A 19,695-nucleotide genomic window follows, 5' to 3' on the forward strand; every position below is an offset into this window, starting at 1 on the left:
ATGTTCAGAAATTTCTTGCTAACACTTCTGAATTTGTGGAAGACAGTGTTAGCACTAGCGCTGATGACACAGCAGTGGATACAACCACTGCAAAACCTTGTTGCAAATCACATTCCAAAGAGGAAGTGTGCATCTGAGTCTCACTAGTCTGTAAAAGTATTTTCACGTACTCAAAATAGCATTTAACTCCCATAACAATTCAGATGTATTTAACAAAAGTCATTACTACTTTTTCTCTCTGCAAATGAAGATGTGAAGTGTTACTTTCAAATGTTAGCCTGCGTGGTGTTCCAGATTGAGGACTAGGATAGATACCACTTTTGAATGCCATTCTGGCAGTTCCATTCAGCTAGAATTTAGTCTGAAAAATGTTCAGACTTTAAGCAGTTTTAGTAACTGTTACTTTGTGCCTATTAGACTATTTCAACTGAAGACAAAGTTTCCCTTGAGTTTCTTGTTAGCTGATCAGGATATCGAAGTCTCCCCACAGAAAAATGAGTCGCTGTCAAGAGAAAAAAAAGACAAAAAAGTTCTGCTGAGTAGGGTTTTTTTTTTCCTCCTGCTTTTGCATTGAAAGTGATTTTGTTCATAATAGTGAAGAAACTTTTAGTTTCTTACCATATTTGTAAAAAAGTTTGTATTTACCAAAGTTATTTAATAATGATCTGTAAATCAGTTGGTTTAACCAAGTGGATGGAGAAAAGTTGCAACTAAGAATTCTGAAAGAGTAAAGAAACTTAAAGAAACTTGTTATGCTTAAAACAATATTAGAAACATTTTTACAAAAAAATCTGCATAATTTTATGTAATGTTCTATTTCCTTAGAAATAGTAGTGGAACGTCTATTTAGCTACCACAATTTCTTCTAACTTCCAACTCGAAACTTGTTGGGGTATTGACAGGTCTTTGGATACCTCTAGCAATTCCCACATTTTCCGATTTCATATTCTTTGGGAATTGAATGCTGTTTGTTTTCGAAGAGAAGGTAGGTTGAATTCTACAACTCTCAAGCCATGAATAATAAAGTGTGCTTCAAGTAATCAGAAGTTATGTTTTGGTCCATTGCTATCCATTGTTAGCATAAGTTTGTATGTAAGGTAAAATATGTTTCTTTGCTTTGTCCTGCTTATTAAGGTTTGTCAGAGTAACATCACCGTTTTCCTGTGTTATGCACCAAGGGGGAGACAAATTCTTCATAGTTTGTCTTGCAGCAGTTCTTCATAGTTTGCATTGCAACTAAGCTCAAACAATTACTAAAAACTTGCTGACGTGTTAGACCTGATATCACGAAGGATTTAAAATGAAGCAAAACAAACAAAAAACCTGAAACAATTGGAGTGTTTGTAAATTTTCTGACAAAATTTAATTGTGGTCAGATTGTTACCTGTAAGATACTGTTTCCAGTTGCTCTGTACTTTCTCTTTGTGGCTGTAATGAACTAGTAAAGGTATCTAGAGAGAACAAGACTTAAACTTTCTTTGCACTTTCAGCCTTTGATGATTTTGTACTTTTTATAAAGAGTAATTTTAGTGATGGACTTTAACCTGCATTTCATCAAAGTTAAATTGTAGGTTATGCTCACAATGTACTAAGTAGTATTATGAGAGAGTTCTGTTAAAGACTCAATCAATGACACTGAATTTTCAGTTTCCTGGAATAGACTGTTCTTGTCAAACTAGGGAATAAGGAGACTAGCTCCTCTGCTGGAGTAACAGGCTTTTGATGTCCTGAAACTTGTATCACAGTATGTTAATCCCTTGTTGTTCTGCAGAAACACTTACTCTTACAGGAATGTTGGAGAAAAACAGTTAAAAAAAGGAAAGACCCTTTCCAGCTCTCTAAGGTTTTCCATGTAGAAGCCTGTACAAGAAACATTTCTAGGAGCTGGAATTTTTCTACATAAATTAACTAGGAATTGTTCAGGTTTTAAGTTCCATAGAAACCTGCAGTTAGCTTTTTAATGACCATGAAAATGCTCTTGTACCTTTTCCTACTCATAGGAAAGCTCATAGAGTTACCTTTTTATGTGGTAGGTGTACTACTGTATTTTTAGGCCTGACAAAATAATTTCTGAGCATTTGGTATATGAGGTTGGGAGATTAGTTTTCTGACATGGAAGGTGCAAATGCTGGTCATGTGAACTCAAAATTTTAGTCACTTTGTTCAAATAAGTACACTCAGTAGATTAGAGTTGAACGTTTATTTCTGAATATTAGATATTCATGAGATCTGCCATCTGTCAAAAAGGTTAAGTTTAATGTTTTAAAAATTCCTGAAAAATTATGCAGCTCTTCTGAAAAGTTGAATTGTTTCAAGCATTTGAAACAATATCTATGAAAGGTAATTTTGGGTATTAAGCCAAGCTTTCACCATTCTGGAGAGTTTCACTTCATGAATTTTCATGGCCTCTTTCTTGTTGAACAAGTAATTCATTGGCCATGTTACTGATTATTTTTACTCAGACTGCCTTCTAGATTTTCGACTTTAATGTCCTTAGTTTCATTTCTTCTCAAATGACTTCAAGTTGTGTTGAGGATTGGTTTTGAGCCAGCAATTACACAAAAAGAACCAATTATGCCGTGTATCACTCTTGTTGGGTAGGTGGCTTTTCTAAACACCTTTTGATGAATTTTATTCCTTTCACATATAATGGATTAAGGAGATAGCATAGTATGTGAAAAGCAGCTGTGTGACTTTCTTTAAGGTTCTTTGTGCTGCTGTCATTGTTAGTAAATGGAAGTTCAAAAGAAGCCTTTAGGTCTTAAAAAGTCTGGAGATAGATTGTAAATTAATTTTCCTCAGATTTATTTTTTGAGTAGTATCCTATCAGATAATTAAAGAAAGTTTCTAAATATTGGAGGATTTTCAAATGTAAGGATATGGCTTTATTCGTGATGCAGTGCATGGGTTTGGGGTTTTATTGTTACAGAATCCCATCTCAAAATAGTAAGCTATCTGGTCAGAGAAGGTACCTTAAATCACTAAAAGCTTTGCCAAAAAGTCTCAGCATCTTTGGAGAATTGTCTCTCAGTTTAGCGTAACAGGTAACAATATACTGTAATCAATTTCCTTACTATGTCCTGAACTGAGGTCCTGAAATGGGGAATTTTGACATTATAGCGATTTTGGTAATGTCTGCATAAAGTGCTACTTATTCTTCAGCATGAAACGATTGTGTGGAAAGGCTGTGACAGCCACAGAGCATCTTAGTTACCTGCTTAAAAAATGAAAACACCTCTAAGAAGAATTATTTCACTGCTTGTCACTTTTCTTCTCATGCTTTTCTTCTAATAATAATTTTGATTTCTTCTTTTATTACTTGCAATCCCCAAGTGATTCTACAAAGTATTGGTAAACCTAGAACCTTCCACTATATTAACAGTATGTGCTCTTACCTGTAAATGACATTCTAAGACAGGAATAAAAAGAACCCTTTCTTAAGAAAAACTCTGAAATATTAAATAATGTAGTTGAAGACTTCTCTGAGCACCATTTCATTGAACTGCATGACCCTTTTTATTGGAAATCAATGAAGATAAGTTTTGTTTCTTGGACAGGATTCTGTAAAGACATGGATTTTTTTTCTCCTAGATAGTAAAGTGTGTACAAATAAAATTATGAAATAATAGTGCTTGCTTGCTTAGATTTAACATTTTCTCAGAGGACACGATTGAAAAACACGCTTTTGTGAAACAAACGAAAAAAATCTTTGGCTCTTGTTAGCATTGAAGAAACACTGCAAGTTTGATCTCTTTTGTTTGTATCTCTTGAGTCAGTCATACTGTTTACTGACATTGACTTTATTAGCATGCTTGCATTCAGCATGAGATTTCATTCAGCAGGCAAATGACATCAGTGCATCAGCAGACAATGATACTTCTGGAAATTGTTATTTTCTTATTTAAAGGTCTTAGCTTGGCATGCAGCTTTGTTACTAGATGTTAGCTGTGTTTGAAGTCATTATAGAAAACGTGTCTTAAACTAGTAAATTGGCCAGCACTTTTTCTGTGGAAGCTCTTCTGTAGCTTTTGCCAATTAAACTATTACTGAAATACAGTGAGATGTGCTTTCATCTGGGCAGTACACCTTGGTACAAGGATAGACTTTTTTTGTATTTCTTAAAAGAATTTATCTTATTTCATAATTGTGAAATATGCTTTTATATATGTATGTATTTATTTTCTCAGTAAGAATTTATGTCCAAATGACCACCCCCCCCAACTTTGATAAGCTGTTTACTCCCAAGGGTGTGCAATGCACAGTTTTAGTTAGTAAGTGCAATAGTACTAGAAAAAGTCAGCTGACAAGAATTATTTTTTGTGCACCTCTTGAAATGTAATACATAGTTTGCTGAATGATGTGTATAGCATCTCTCTCATTGACAGACTGGTCCTGGCTGAGTAAGATGAAGTGTTTTGTTTTCTGTGGCAAGAATGATGCGCTCATGAATCATCATGCACTTTAACAGTGATCCATTTGTTAATGTACGCATTGGTCAGGTTTTTTTATTTTTTTACATATTTTCTTTCATCCAGATCACTTTACTCGTCTGACAGTCTACCAAAATGAATGAACATGAAGAGCAGCAGTATTTTTTGGTCACTGCTGAAGATTTCCTTATTGTAAAACCTTGGACACAGCAAACACCAAGGTGCATCTAGAGGATGGCAACAACTGCTGAATATGTTACCTAACTATGTTAATCTATCATGATTTAAAAGAAAAAAGGATGGTTAGCAGCTTAGTAACAGAGAGTTAACTAGCAAGGGCAAAGTGACAGCAAATTAGTATCTGGAATAGTGAAGCACAGATTGATGTGACTTTAAGTAGCCCTCTCCCAGGAGGGGGACTACTGGGGTCCGAAAGGTGTTGGCTGATGGTGCTGGAAGTCTTTTTATAATTGCAATCCAAACACAGTGTATGGGGGATAACAAGGATAAAACTGTGATGACCAAGAAAAGAAACATTTCTGTTATGCTTTTGTGGCTCCACAGTCTTTAATAAATACTGGATCTGTACACTGTCAAGTCAGCTGAGCTCCAATTGGTTTGGATGAGGTGTGGAACCACAACTGCATTTGTGTAGCTATAACATAAAAACTTGTGCCAGTTTGGTTTTGTTGTACTTGTGCAAGTTATGGGAGGACAGTTAATACCTGGTCTAGTGTCAAACTGCTAGGTAAAAATTAGTCTGCCAACATTTCTTTTGAAAAAATCTGAATCATCAAAGTTATTTACACTAGATGTTTTGTGGCATGCGAAATTACTTTTTTTAAGAGTCCATGCTTTTTAGTATCCAATAATAAAGCTAATTTAGCTCCAATTCTTGTTCTCTTGGAGGTGGGCTATGGAATGTATATGAAAAGTGGTCTCCTGATAATAACTGTGTCTCTGTACTTCATTGCTTATGTCAGATTATCTTATGAATGCTGGTTGCACATTCGAACTATTTTCTGTTAGCTCATGAAAATAATCCTGGTAAAGGGATAATGAGTTGCAATTCAGAACAGCTGTCTCAGCACAGTAGATGAGGTGAAACTTTCCTCTAGGTGTGAAATGGGAAGCTAAAAAGATCTAGCAAAAGTTAATGGTGTTGTTTATAGAGATTTGTGTAGTTCTTTATTGGTTAGAACTTTTGTTTTGGGTTTGGCTTTTGCTGTGAGGATACATGAAAGGATGCAGCAGGTAGAAACATAGTCATTTTTACCCCTCTTATTAAAGCTTATTAAACTCATTATCCTGTGTATCTGATTTTGCTTTTTCTGGTTACTTTCAATTTCTATGGCCAGGCACAGGTCCTGTCAGAGTAGTGTTTTTTCCTTTTCTGTTAGTGCTCTTTTGTATGTCAGGATTAGTCTTGGTGACTGTGAACAATTGACAAAACCTGTGAAATATTGCAAGTATTAATATGTAGTTCATCTGATGTGCACAGTTTCCAATGTATTTTGAATTGAAAGCTACAGCTTATTTTCTTCTTGTTGGTTTTGATGAATTGTGGCTTGTGTTTACCTTATGTAGCTATAGTAAAAAACCAACCAACCAACCAAAGAAGAATCCACACATCAAAAGCCCAACAAACCAAAACAACCGAAACCCAACCTTACTCTTAAATGGACCTTCAGTGTGCCTTGAACCAAGTAACTTGCTTGCAGATGGAATATCAAGAATACAAAATAGAAGTTTTGAAAAAGAAAGCAATGACTAAGCATGTTACGGTTATGTCACCGAAATCAGGAATATGAAACTCCTTAACACCAAGGTAGCATTATGAAGCAGGCATTCTTTATTGCAGTGCTGAATGCACAGGGGATCGCTCCACGTAATGTGCATAGCTTCCTTCTCTCAGGTAGCTCTTTTTATGCAGTAAATGTATACATATTCAACAAATTTCACAGGAAAAGACATAAATATTTATGAGATTACCCAAAACAAATTACAATATTCCCACTCCCCCTCATGCATGGCAATTGTCCAGAGCAGGGGTCTTTGGTTGTCTCAGGGTCTGCAAATTCACCTGCTCCTCTATTCAGTTGAGTTCTCCTTTGTTGAGTTTGGCTAGAGTTCTCCTTTGTGGTCCCAATATATCATCTTAAACCAGGTTATCTTGGTCTCTTACTCTTTCTTGCCCTGGAATCACTGGCCTTGGGCTGGTTTTCCTTCATCCTCCAGGGCTACCTCTTTGTTAGAACCTGAATTTATTGCTTACAAGTATACAAAGATTAGTTTCAAACAAACGAGGTACCTTAACACTAACTGTTCGAACCTAGGATGCATGACTACTTATAAGTTCTTAAGTTTAAAGAACTGTAAGTTCTTAAGATTAAATCTCTATCCTTCTGTAACAGCTATATCAATAGTTTTGTCTGAACTGTCTGTCATTTTGAGTTTTACTGGTTTTTTACTTACAGAAAAATGAAATTACTAGTATTTAGTAGGATACCTGCTCTTTTTATGAAGACCTTTGGCTTTATTTCTGGTGAAAAATGTAGAAGTATGTTGATTTTTGAAAAAGGGCATCCTCATGGGAAAAGTATACCTTCCTTCTCGGTGCTTCCACTGAGAGCAAATGGAAGCAGTTTTCAGTTCTGTCTAGAATTTCTTGGGACACGCATTTTTTTTCATATTGTGACAATTGAGGAAAGATGTGTATACCCGACAAAAAGTCATTAATTCAGATGTGGCTTGTGCAAAAACATTTATGAATTTTAGGTGGAAATTATATTAAAGAAAACCTGAGTTCCACTCAAACAACCTTTAAAAAAACTTACTATTTTTTTCTTGTTGCCAGTTGTCAGAAGTCTGTTTCTCTACTCTAAAACCACGTCCTTCTAAGACAGATTGTATCATATGCTTGGTGAAACATTCCTAGCGTGTTTCTCCTCTCCCTGAGGAGAAAGACTTGTGGGTGTTGGTTGACAAGAAGCTCAACATGACCCAGCAGTGCATGCTTGCAGCCCAGAAAGCCAGCCGAACCCGGGGCTGTATCAAAAGCAGTGTGGCCAGCAGGCTGAGGGGGGTGATTCTCCCCCTTTGCTCTGCTCTGGTGGGACCCTGCCTGAAGTGCTGCCTTCAGCTCTGGGGCCCCAGCGTGAGGAGGACACGGGCCTGCTGGAGCGAGCCCAGAGGAGGCCCTGAAGACGATGAGAGGGCTGGAGCAGCTCTCCTGTGAAGCCAGGCTGAAAGAGTTGGGGTGGTTCAGCCTGGAGCAGAGGAGGCTCCGGGGGGACCTTACAGCACCTTCCAGTGCCTCAGGGGGCCGGCAGGAAAGCTGGAGAGGGGCTTTTTTGCAAGGGTGGGAAGCAACAGGACAAGGGGTAGATTTAGATTAAACATGGGAAGACATTCTTCACTGTGAGGGTGGTGAGACGCTGGCCCAGGCTGCCCAGAGCAGCTGTGTGTGCCCCATCCCTGGCAGTGCCCAAGGCCAGGCTGGATGGGGCTGGGAGCAGCCTGGGCTGGGGGGAGGTGTCCCTGCCCGTGGTAGGGGGGTTGGGACTAGGTGATCTTTAAGGTCTCTTCCAACCCAAACTGTTCCGTGATTCTATTTTTGAAGTTAACAGCTTAGTATTTTGCTGTGGAACGTTAAGTGGTATTTACCTTTGTCACTTCTCTGGAGGTACCTCTTAAATGCCGTCATGCTGGACAGCATAGCTGCTGTGCTATCAGGCAGAGGAGTAGACTTAGATTTTCTTTTGACAATAGGTCTTTAGAGTTCTGTTAGTGTGGAATCTCCATATTTTACATTAGCCTCACTTTCCCTTCATGATGAGGGTTTAGGCTCTTTAAGCATGCTTTCTGATATGACCAGGATGAAATCTGGATGATCATCTGGCCAAAGGAAACTTACCTCGTTTGTACTTAAATTTTCTGCTTTAAACATATTTTCATGAAGAAAAACAACTGTAAAGATAACTGAAGTCCCAACAGAGAGAATTGTTGCTTAAGCTTTAGAGTGGAATGAATAAAGGAAGATGTGGCAACATAAAATATAACTGAAAGGATGTAATTATAAGGAGACCTCTTTATTGTTTTTAGCAGACCTTGATGCAGGAAAAGTTAGAGGAACCTATTGCTATTCAGAAGTATATCTCATTGCTCCTTTTGGTTTGCTGTGATGGTTATACATTTTAGTTTGACAAGAAGTGTTGAATTAGCTTAATTACTAATAAAAGTGATTTTCACAAGTAACATCCTTGCCAATTTGTCCTTTTGATAATATATAGCAAGTGATCTGCTGTTTTATTTGCTGTTAAATTTTTTATTATTTAACTTTGCTAGGGACACTTACAAATTTTTATGTTACTTCCAGTGTTTTGAGAGAGCTGTTGAATTTACATATTAATTGAGTCTGCAAGTAGAAAGTTATTTCAAGGACATCCAAATTAGAGGGAAAGAAAAGAGTTAGATATTACATCAGATTGGATTTTGTTCTTCTAGAGAAAGGCACTGGAAAATCAAACATGATTTCAAATATGTAAACTACTGAGTTTTGCATCCATTCATAAATTTGTTTATTGCTTTTGATAACCAATCAATCACTTTCTCTGTGCATTTGCAACTAGTAGTGTACTGCATCTTTTTGTATGTGAAATACAAGGAGGTTCTGCCTCCCAGCCCAGGCTCTCTGTAATTAACAATGACCTGCTAATATTAACCTGAATCAGAGATGGGCTTATGATATTCTTAAATATTACACCCCTCACTTTGAATTGAAATGATTGGTTAAGCTAGTATGGAAAATAATATATACAGAGTTAATGACATTCTTTTTTCTAGTGAAGTTGACAGTTTTGTTTGGTGCATAACTCTGAAATTTGTGAAGCCAACCTGCTTGCTAAGTGGCACCTACTACGTTAGTCATAATGCGGAAGTTCATACAGATTTAGTTTTTTGGTTTTGTTTTTTTTTTTTTTTTCACAAAATGAGCTTACTAATTCCTAACAAGTGAAGTCAAAGAACCTTTGTTATCAAGGATGATGTTGAATGAATGATTAAGATATGAATATATAGTGCCATTGATAACATGGGAACCCTAATGTTCTGATTTTTATCAGGAGGTGGCAGAAAAGAGTAATTATGAGGCTGGGAAGTTGTTTTCTCTAATGGAATTAAGTGCAACAGAAATGCTTGACAAGAAAAAATGAGAAACAGTAGATTAAAGCTGCTTTTAGTACACTATAAATAATAATAATAATAAAAGCTTTTGATTGTTGAAACTGTATTAATACTATGTTAAACCTTTGGACTTCAGAAAGTGAGGGGTGCAACTAAATGGGTAATTCAGACATGTTACAAGCTTTTTGTATTGCAATGTGTAAGATAAAGCATCAATATTAATCTAAAACTGGTTATGTAATCAGGCAAACAAATATGATTGTCTATTTGGGTTTAAATAATCTCTCTGTGAAATCTTTAACTTTTGTACTTTTTATTGTCCCATTGCAAGGAAAGTTGGGTTTTAGTTCAATTACTTTTACTGGTTTTTAGCTTGTAATTTGCTAAGCATTTCAGAATCGTTTGTAAATTCAGAATTAATGAGAGATACCGGTCTAGACAATTCATATCTAGGCTTAGTTTAGCTCTTTTTGTGTAATTGCCACACTGATGAATTACTGGATTTGAAGGACTACCTCTAATACAGAAAGAAATTGGAAAAGAATACTTGAAGTTCAACTCAAGTATATATATATTTTTTTAAAATTTTTATCAATGATGTCAGCTCCTAGCTTGTCAAAGTGAAGCTGTTATTTCTGTTTGATTATGTGTAGGATACAGGTTTTCTGGAACAAAGCACTAAAGTAAAAGCAGGTACTAAATTAAACAAATTGAATTAAACTGCTTTGTTTTGGGGAATTTCCCAGGGGAAGAGAGAGAAGGCATGTTGGTAATTCAAGAAAAGGAAAGCATGAAATTCATAGATAGCAGTGAAGTGCCTCCAGCAGGGGAACTGTGAACTCTCAAGAGATTTGGCAGTAGTCCAAGTCCCTGTGCTGTGCTTGAGGGTAGTTTATTGATATTCATCTTGTTCATTTGTGCTTTCATAATGTTACACCATTACCTCTACTGTTCTAACTTTGGATGGCCATATGGGGAGGCATTTCAAGAGCTGCTGTAACCTGAAAAACCTGTTTAACAATATTGTTGTGGTAGCCTGCTATGCCCATTAGAGGGGCCAACCAGTCACTGCTGCTGGTTTCATCTGAATACTCCTGTTAAAACTGTAGCTTTTCTTGCTCTGTCCTGGGACTGCTCATCTGGTTCTTTACCTCTGATAGTGGCCCTCATCAGTATCCTTTTCTTTAATACAGGAGTCATATAGGGAGGATTTTCTTGGAACCTTCCAACAATGGGGTTTTCTGCAGTATCTTTCTTTTCTCTAGAAAATAATTCTACAAACCCTTTTTGGCTCAAATTTCTGTGCTATAAGGCTACAAGGGGCATTATCACTTCAAGACAGCTCCCTTGCCAGGTATATTATATTCTGATAGATCATCCATCATAATTGAAACTTTAATTCAATTTTACAGTATAATGGTTCTGATAGGAGTAGCTAAAAATCTTGTTTAATGCAGATTTTAAGTTTATTTTAGCTTTGCTCCTCATTTTTGCAAGTTTCCCCATTGCATTCTCTTGATGATAACATACTACTACTACTATTTAGATCTTTGCTGTTTGGGAACCCTTGTCCTTTCGAAGTTCTCCCATAAGTTGTAGGCTTACACTTCCGTGTAAGAAAAATTCAAGAGCTCAATGTCATCTTTAACCTTGATTTGAGTTTTAATGTTTCTTGCTTCTCTTGGCAGGGACCCAACTTAAACATAGTTTGCTCTGTAAAATGGTATACTTTTCATCCTTGACATTCATCCAGCCCTGTTTACTTTCATAAACATTATGCATCAATTGGTACTTTATTGACACTTTGATTCTCAAATGGAGAGCACAGATGTAGCTAGACTTCATGTCCACAGAGGCCATGCTTGAGGCCACAGTTTTCCTGTGCATAGCAGCTTGTGCCACAGCATAACTGTGGTATTTATATTCCTTTGACACCCTTTGATGAGTGGACTTCTAGCTCCAGTCCTATTAAAACTCCCAAGTAAGAGTGCAGAACATATTACTCATGAATTATTGACGAAGTTTAATGCAGTTTGTGCATTTTGGTTTATTCCCAGTTCAAAATACTGTGATTAGTTTATAACTGTTGTGTGCTGAGTTCATCAAAGAATTAAACGGAGAACAGAAGTTAGTAGGTGTTTTGTTAGAATAGGTTGCCATAGGATCTCCTCTGATAGGAATAAAATTGGGCGTAGAGTTGTATTTTGTCCTGTTGAATTCAGTATCAGTATCTACGTTTCAAGGCATGAGTCAAAATTATTGTAACTGTCAGTTCTTAATGGTCAGCTCAAACTAATGCATTAGCAATGAGATGAACTACTTGGAGAGTATGGTAAAATAAAAAAAAAATATAAATAAAGGGTGATACACAATTAAGAAATTCCATAGTGTGGGTTTTTTCAGTTTAGAGCACAATTATCTCTTAGCTTTGTTTTTCAGGTAGCTGAAATGCATGGGGAACTGATTGAATTCAATGAAAGGCTGCATCGTGCTCTGATGGCTAAAGAAGCTCTTGTGTCCCAGATGAGACAAGAACTAATTGATTTGAGAGGGCCGGTAAGTGTTTGTTTATTGCCATTTTGGAATAAGCCCAAAACCATTACTCGTGATGAAATTAAGAAATAACAGCTACTAACACATCTGTCAAGAACACCTTACTTGGTATTTTTGATAGTGTTTGATTCTCTTTAGCAGAGTTGAATGTAACATAAATATATTCAGACAATAAAATTGTTTTCTACCACCTATTGCTTCACTTTGGCTTTTTGTGTTAAAAGGAAAGATTGGGTTGAAATTCAGAAATGAACAGGGAGGAAACAGGAGTCAAGAATGTTCCTATTACTTGTCCATCATATGAGAGCAGTGTATTTTGATAGTTTTTTGTTCATATGATTACGTGGTATTGCTCCTAACTTTTCTGTTTGCACTGGAAGCATTCAGGCCTGTTTTCTCATAATGTCTATGTAAAGAGGCTGATGACAGTTCTGTGTGCATTAGTGAAGCAGGATTTCACCTATAATTTTCAGCCTTTTAGATGGAAACAATCACATTATTGTGCTAAGAGATGACAACTGATAAATCAATCACATGCATATTGTAGCTGTACTTTCTTGCTGGGAGATTTTTGGCTGTATGTCCCTGTTTAGAGAATTTGCTTTTAACCATTTATCTCCATATTCTAATCCAGTAGTTAGATATTGATATGATATTTAAATGTATCAGATACTGAGAGAAAATGAATTCCTGAAACTTCTGAAGAAGTGGAAGTGATACTATATTTTTAAGGGTTAGCTAAATGCTAGTTGTTATTTGTTGCTACTGTCCAAAATGAAAGTGTAAGTTGAATACAGTCCTAAAGACTTTTGCATTATCCTCAGAAGTGGATATACTTTATTTCTATGTTAGTAAACAGAATTCTATGCTGAAAGTGTTATCTGTTACTTAATAGACCTTAATTAGACCTTTGAAAATTGATAAAGTGTGTAACTGTCAAAAATTGTGGGATGTGAATATTTGATCCCCCTTGGACTTGTTTGAAAATATCAGCCAGGTTCTTAGCAATATATTATTAAAATAGTATGTAATTTACAGGCAGTTATAAAAATAGCTTCCATGATTCTTTGCTATTTTCTCTTTTCCTTTTAATGCTGATAATAAATTTTTGTGGCTGTAATTTATAAATTAATTGTTGATAATGATCTTTCCAAATTTCTAGTTATTTGGTTTCAGAACTTCTACAATAAACAGGGAAATATTAGAACAAAAAGCGTTTCACAAAAAAACAAAAATGTGCTTTGAAGTGTATGAGGAAGTACTTCGATGTAATGTCTCCATTACTCTGTTTTGCATTACAATGAGCAACACTTCAATTAACATCTCAAAATCAGTAACCAATCTGTTTCAACACAGATGTGCAAGCACTGGAACTCATTAATGTCATGCTTTTTCTTACTTCCAAAGTCCACACTTTGTTTTTGAGGTTTTTATGCAGAATTTTTACTGAAGATAATTAAAGTAGCTGTATGTATCTGCTGGTAGGATTTGCCACTTCAGATACAGGCAAAGAGAGGGTGCAGGTTGTAGGCAAGATAGAAGAATGTCTGTTCAGGCACAAGAGCCCTGAAAGCCAGGCTGTGTGCTGCCACTGGAGCGTGGGCTGGACTGTGAACAGACAGTAGCTGATGGTGGTAATTGAGAGAGAGGTCATACTGGCCCTTCCCACCTCATTCCTCTAAAAAAGGACAGCAGAGCTATTCAGGCTTCCATATATATGCCCTGTATATATGCTCTGGAGCTGTCTTGGCTCTGCACAGTTCTTTTCCTTTCTCTGGCAGAAATGACTTAGCTTTTCCTGAGCCGTATCCCTTTAATCTTGGGAAGGCAGAATTCAGTTATGCCTTGTCTATTGGGAGGTCTTGAACCGGTCTGTCAAAATGTGTGGGAAGTAGATTTTCTTTAGTCCCCTTTGAAATATATATTGTTTTACAATTAGCAATAAGTTTCTTAGGCAGCAAATATTCTGAAAAACAGTAATATGTATGTAACATACAGTATAGAGTTACGCTGAACCAGAATTTAATGTGGAAGCTGTCTATGGAAGTTCACAACTTCTAGCTGTTCTCCATCAAAACACTGTTCTGGTTTACGCTTTTACATTTTACAGTATTTAAAGGAGAGAAGATAGCCTTTTGTGTTTAACTAGCTTTAAAGTAAGGTAAAAAGCTATTGCTGTTCCAATTCTAAATGCTCTTTCAATCTTATTTTCTCACAACTGCTACTTCTTTTGATTCTGCAGGTCCATCATTGCCATCTTTATGAACTTTTGTAGCTATATAATGTTTTGTAAGAACTAAGCTAAAATAGAAGGATCATGTATCTGTCTTAATGAAATGTTGGTTGTAAAATAAAGTGATTGCTAGTTTTTATATGCTTCGTCTCTTCCCATAAATTGTTTATACACTCAGTGTACTTTGGTTTAGCATACTTTCTTATAAAGACTTAATAATGATACTTTTTTCTGGGTTTCCTATACCTTTCAAAATTACATGCTTTTACAAATGCCAATTTGTTTCTTCATGAAACTAGCAAATTCTAACATGAAGAACTCACAAGGGTGATATGTTCATAATCCTGTTGCATGATTGTTTATTTTTCTTTTATTGTTTCTCAGTAATAGTTTTTATTGGCATTTAAAAAATTGAATGTTGAATTGTAATTTCCTTATAATATTATGCTTCCTTAATAGAAAGCATAATAACCAGTGTGTGGGAATAATTTCTTTTTTGTAAATATAGGTCCCTGGAGATTTGAGTCAAACATCTGAAGACCAGAGTTTGTCAGATTTTGAAATGTAAGTTTCATAATAAACATATTTTTCTCTCTGTAATGTCTTTATGGGAAAGAAGAATAAGCAAACAGATTCAGTAGTTTGCTTTTCCTATATTATTTCCAATAACTGAATTCTCAGCTGTGGTGTTCTATTGTTAAAAAGTGTGGAGAGCTGCACAGTCAATACCCCAGTGTAGTTTTTAATAATGTTGAATGCAAGGAGTTTAGATTTATGAAGATTCTCTTTCAGTGCACTAGGTCTTGGTATTCTAACAGAGCACTAAAAGGTTAGTTTTCCGTTGCTCTGGGGTTGATAGATGCTGGATGCTATTCATCATGTGATAGACTTTCTCATTTTTGCAGAATAACTCCTACTCAGTGCATACAAATAGTACTACAAAAATCCCAGCTGGTCATCCCAGATCATTCTAAAGTGTTGTGATTTGGAGTTTTGCATGCATTAGTTGACTAATGAGTCTAGCTTTTTGTGGGTGAAGGGGTAAAAATGTAGCTGGTGTCTTTGAATCATAGAAGTGTGGAGATTAATTACAAAGAGTGGATGGAAATGGTTTCTCCATAATTGTGCAGTGCTCTTATGTTATTTAATTAACTTGTTTTTTTGCTGAGTTTTGTGGATAAAAATGTTGAGTTTATTGAAATGAATAATTTTTGTTTCATGCATATAATCAAATATTGTCAAATGCTTGCTGTAAAATAAACCAAAACCACTGTAGATGGAATTGTTCCAGTGCTCTTTTTCAGTTATGTTAATTTTAAGGAACACTTTTAGATACAGCAGATATAAAAGGTTCAGGCACAACTACAGTTTTTCTGATACTACAATTGAAATGTTAAGTTGCTTTGTTGATCACTTTGATCATTATCTAAATCACTGGAAGTAGTTGCTTTGCAATTCTTATACATAAATATGATTCCCTATTTTGAGTTTTTTCTCTCTCATCCTCAGATCAAATCGTGCTCTTATTAATGTTTGGATTCCCTCAGTCTTTCTGCGTGGAAAAGCTGCTAATGCATTCCATGTTTATCAGGTAAGTGATACATCTTAACACATTCTGTGAAAAAGTTTCTGACTAATATGGCACATTTTAATAAATCAAAGATGTCAGTATCATTTCATTAGAGATCAGGTAATGAACAACAGTAGTAACTTCATAGATATTATTCATCCATAGGATTGTGTTGATAATCCAAATAGCGTATTTTGAGGGGTGGCTTTTCATAGTTTAATATTTTAAAAAAATGTTAGTAAGATGAGTGCATTGGCCAGGGAGTACAACAATTCAATATTAATCAGTAATGCCTTCTTCAATATGCATGTACCTATTCTGTTTCAATTTTGGGGGTATCAGTGACCAGAAATGTTGCTTGACAGACATATGTGGCTTACTGTAGTAGCTCACTTGAAAATATTTTGAATTGTGCAACAGGTCTTCACTATGTGTCATTGGACATGTTCATAGTGTGCTCTTCTTCAGCTGGGTCTGAATTTAGGGGTTTGCACTCTAGCCTGTCTTGTAGTTGAAGCATTGAAATCCTATACTATTCTTTGATTCCTGGATTATTGGCTTCAGAACAATTACACCCTCCATGGATAGAATGGCAGGGCAAACTTTAAGCACTTTAATATTCTGTCCTAGGCTGTATGTCTTTATTTGTGGATTATTAGCAGCTGCAAATTTTTTCCACTTTTGTTTCAGCCACGTGTACTTAGCTCTGAACAAGATTTCTGAAGCTTGTTAATATTCCTCTCACTCTGATGATTTTTGTAGAATTTTGAATTATTTATGAAGTGTTGGCAGATAGTTGAAAAATACAGGAAAACACCCACCTTTTGGCCAGTAAAAGACAAAGAAAAATAAGACTTCAGCTAATGGAAAGGAAAGCTAACAATACTGAACAGTTAGTTATTTGCTCAAAAGCATTGAATAATTGATAAAATTCAGGTGCACAAGTGTTTGTGGAAACCTAACTTATTGACAAGTGTCTTAGCTCTCACATATTCCTCCAGTCTGCTGTCACTGGCTACATGTTCTCAAACCCAGACACTAGAGTCTGCTATTGCAGAAATTCTTCAAAGCATCAATATACCACCCCACTACATCTGTTACTCTAATGATGCAGTTCTATGACCACTAGAAACTCTGGTTTCACCTCCTGGGTTGCTCTGTTTTATTCTTTTCATCCTACTTTGACATCTAAGTTTCTCATGTTCCTATCAGCATACACCATTTGCTTTCCACCCCATCTACCATTTCCTCACCAGGTTGGTCAGCATGTTGACAAAGAGATCTTGTCCCACTCTTTGAGATGGATTTAATCTCTCCCAGCAGTCCTTGACCCTTGGAGATAGTCCCATGATTGTAAAAGCCAAATCTGTCAGCGGCACCTGCTGTGCAACCAGGTATTGATCCACAGGACCCATGTACTCCTGTGCCAAGCCTTTGACCTCCCAAGCAGGATCCAGAAGACCAGCTGGGCCCGTATGCACTTCATCATTGCCCCAGTGCTGTTTGGTTGCCCTTGATTTGGTAGTTGTCTTGTCTGGAATTAATGTTGCTGCCTATGTGGATGAGTACTAAAGGGTTATAATAAGGGGTACCTATCGTGTACTGTTTAAAAAGCTTTGAGTTTTTAAAGTTCAGTCTTTCCTCAAGGATTTTTACATCTAGACTGTTGATTGGGAAAAAAATGGAATGTAATGTAGTTTGTGGTTTTTTTTCCTCCTGAAGTTGCATGTAAATTGGAGTTTCTGGCAAATAACAAAATAAGACAATTCTGTAAGATATTTGGTGTCTGAACAATGAAGTCTGTTGTCTTTGCAACAATATGTTACTTTCTACATTCTCTGGCTTTTCATTTTTCTTTTTTTTTTTTTTTTTTTTTAAGCTATATCTGCAGTGCAGATTGAAATGAAGGCATTAAGTGTATATGCCTGTAATTTTTAAGCGCATTTCTGACTGTTTAGGCTTGGCACGCTTGTTAATGATGGTGAGATATGACGTGTAACAGTACTGTCTGTACAGTCTCAATTTTCTGTCTTTTTAATGTTACTGGTATCTGCTGTTACGTGAAAGACAGGAGAGGGGGAATATGATCCAGTAGTTGACCATATCTTTTCCTGATACTCAGGAAAGCCTATATGGTTGCAGTGTACACAGTTCCACATTTCTTTCACATATAGGTGACAAGTTAACATAATTTCTAATTATCAAATTGTGGACATGAATTGTTGCAGTGGGAGTCTTATTGTGAAGAAAAGGACTCTCAAATCTTTTCTGTGTAAGTCGTGAATAAGAAGTAAACTATGGCTTTTTCAGTTATATTTACAAATTTATCTGTTGCTCACACAGGTTGTCCTCCTCATTTAGTTAGTGAGAATTAGAAACAAAACAGTTGTTGCAGCTGCTTGTGGATAAGCAGAGTTTAGATAGGGGCAGCCCTTTAGTAAGAGGAGATGTGATAGATGAAGGAATGTGGGAGGAAAACTGTCTTTGTATACTATTAAAGGTGGTTGAGTTCAACAGTAACATTATTACTGCATAGGGAGGCCATGCACATAGGCATGTATCTGCGTGAAAAAGGGTGTTATGGAGAATGTGTATTGCAAACAGTTGCATTTTTATCAACAATTATTTTCTCTGCTTTTTCAGTTGCATTCTCTTTGGTTGACTGGGAAGAAAGAATCCTTTTTTATTATTAAACTTGCTTTTGTATTTCGAGTTTTGTTAGTGTTACTACTAAGACATGAAACGGAAACAATTTATTTATAGGGTTGCTATCTAATATTCCAAATGTATCTTTATTTAAAAAAGTAGTGAAGTGCTTTTCTTTAAGATTTATTAGAACTGGATTAAAAAAAATTAATTCTTTGAAAAATTTCGTTTATTTTTAATTTTACTTGTAACTCAATATCAAATTTAGTGTGTAAAGAGTTCCATACTTTCCATGCAGTTTGACTGTTTGTTGACTATATAAATGGCATCATCAAAACCTGGAAATTTTATAGAAATCATATATACTATAGTTGTTCTGCATATTATTTTTCAATAGGAACAATACTGAGATATACAAAGCTTCCCAATTTGTAAGAGGTTCAGGGCTTTATCCAAAATCTGCTGAAGTGGGTAGAGGTAGATGTTGCTTTCAGTTTGCTTTGGTTAAGGGCCTAACTACAGTGACGTGAACAAAAAATAATTTTTTTTATTGTGCTTTTGCACCTTATTTCTATTTATCATTGGCATGGCATTTTAGAAAATATGTTGTACAGAGTGGGTTTTAATAGGCTTAATCTATTACTCATCATCAATGGAAAACAAAGGCAGCTAAACCTCTTGTGAAGAGGAAAAAAGGAAGCAAATATCACTGCAAGATACTAAGATTGAAAATTATAACTTTACAAAAAGAAAATTTTTAGACTTTTAAGTTCTTTATGTCTACAATATATACTTATAATGTTGGGCATTCGTAGTGTGCAAAATTTTGTGTATTGGTATATGTATTTGAAAAATATGAATGTTCTTCTGAATATGCTCTGTTCATTATCTAGTCACACTAACAATTTATGGGACATAGGTAATGTGGAAAGTTAGAAGTGTTTATCTACAATAGGCATAGAGTATCTATGGTCAGAGTAGTTTGTCTTTAATTAAAGGACAGAACAGAATATCATAGAATTCCTGTGGTGAACAGTTGTGTATTCTCTCAACTTTATCTTTTAGTACTTTAAAAAATA

At 35.8% G+C, this 19,695-nt stretch overlaps 1 protein-coding gene across 2 annotated transcripts in view; it reads left to right on the top strand.

Annotated features, from left to right (window-relative positions):
- The window catches only part of SNX29 (sorting nexin 29), a 104,018-nt gene that overhangs the window by 49,472 nt on the left and 34,851 nt on the right, over positions 1-19,695 (top strand). For both annotated transcript variants that reach the window (XR_005104166.1, XM_037387282.1), the window contains exons 16-18: positions 12,054-12,170; positions 14,909-14,964; positions 15,910-15,991. Coding sequence is in view for 1 of the 2 variants with exons in the window: in XM_037387282.1 (XP_037243179.1) it covers positions 12,054-12,170; positions 14,909-14,964; positions 15,910-15,991 (255 nt within the window). In the remaining variant the exon portion in view is untranslated. The remainder of the gene's footprint in view (positions 1-12,053; positions 12,171-14,908; positions 14,965-15,909; positions 15,992-19,695) is intronic.

The sequence above is a fragment of the Falco rusticolus genome, chromosome 4 (genome assembly GCF_015220075.1).
Source record: "Falco rusticolus isolate bFalRus1 chromosome 4, bFalRus1.pri, whole genome shotgun sequence".
NCBI classification, from domain to species: Eukaryota; Metazoa; Chordata; class Aves; order Falconiformes; family Falconidae; genus Falco; species Falco rusticolus.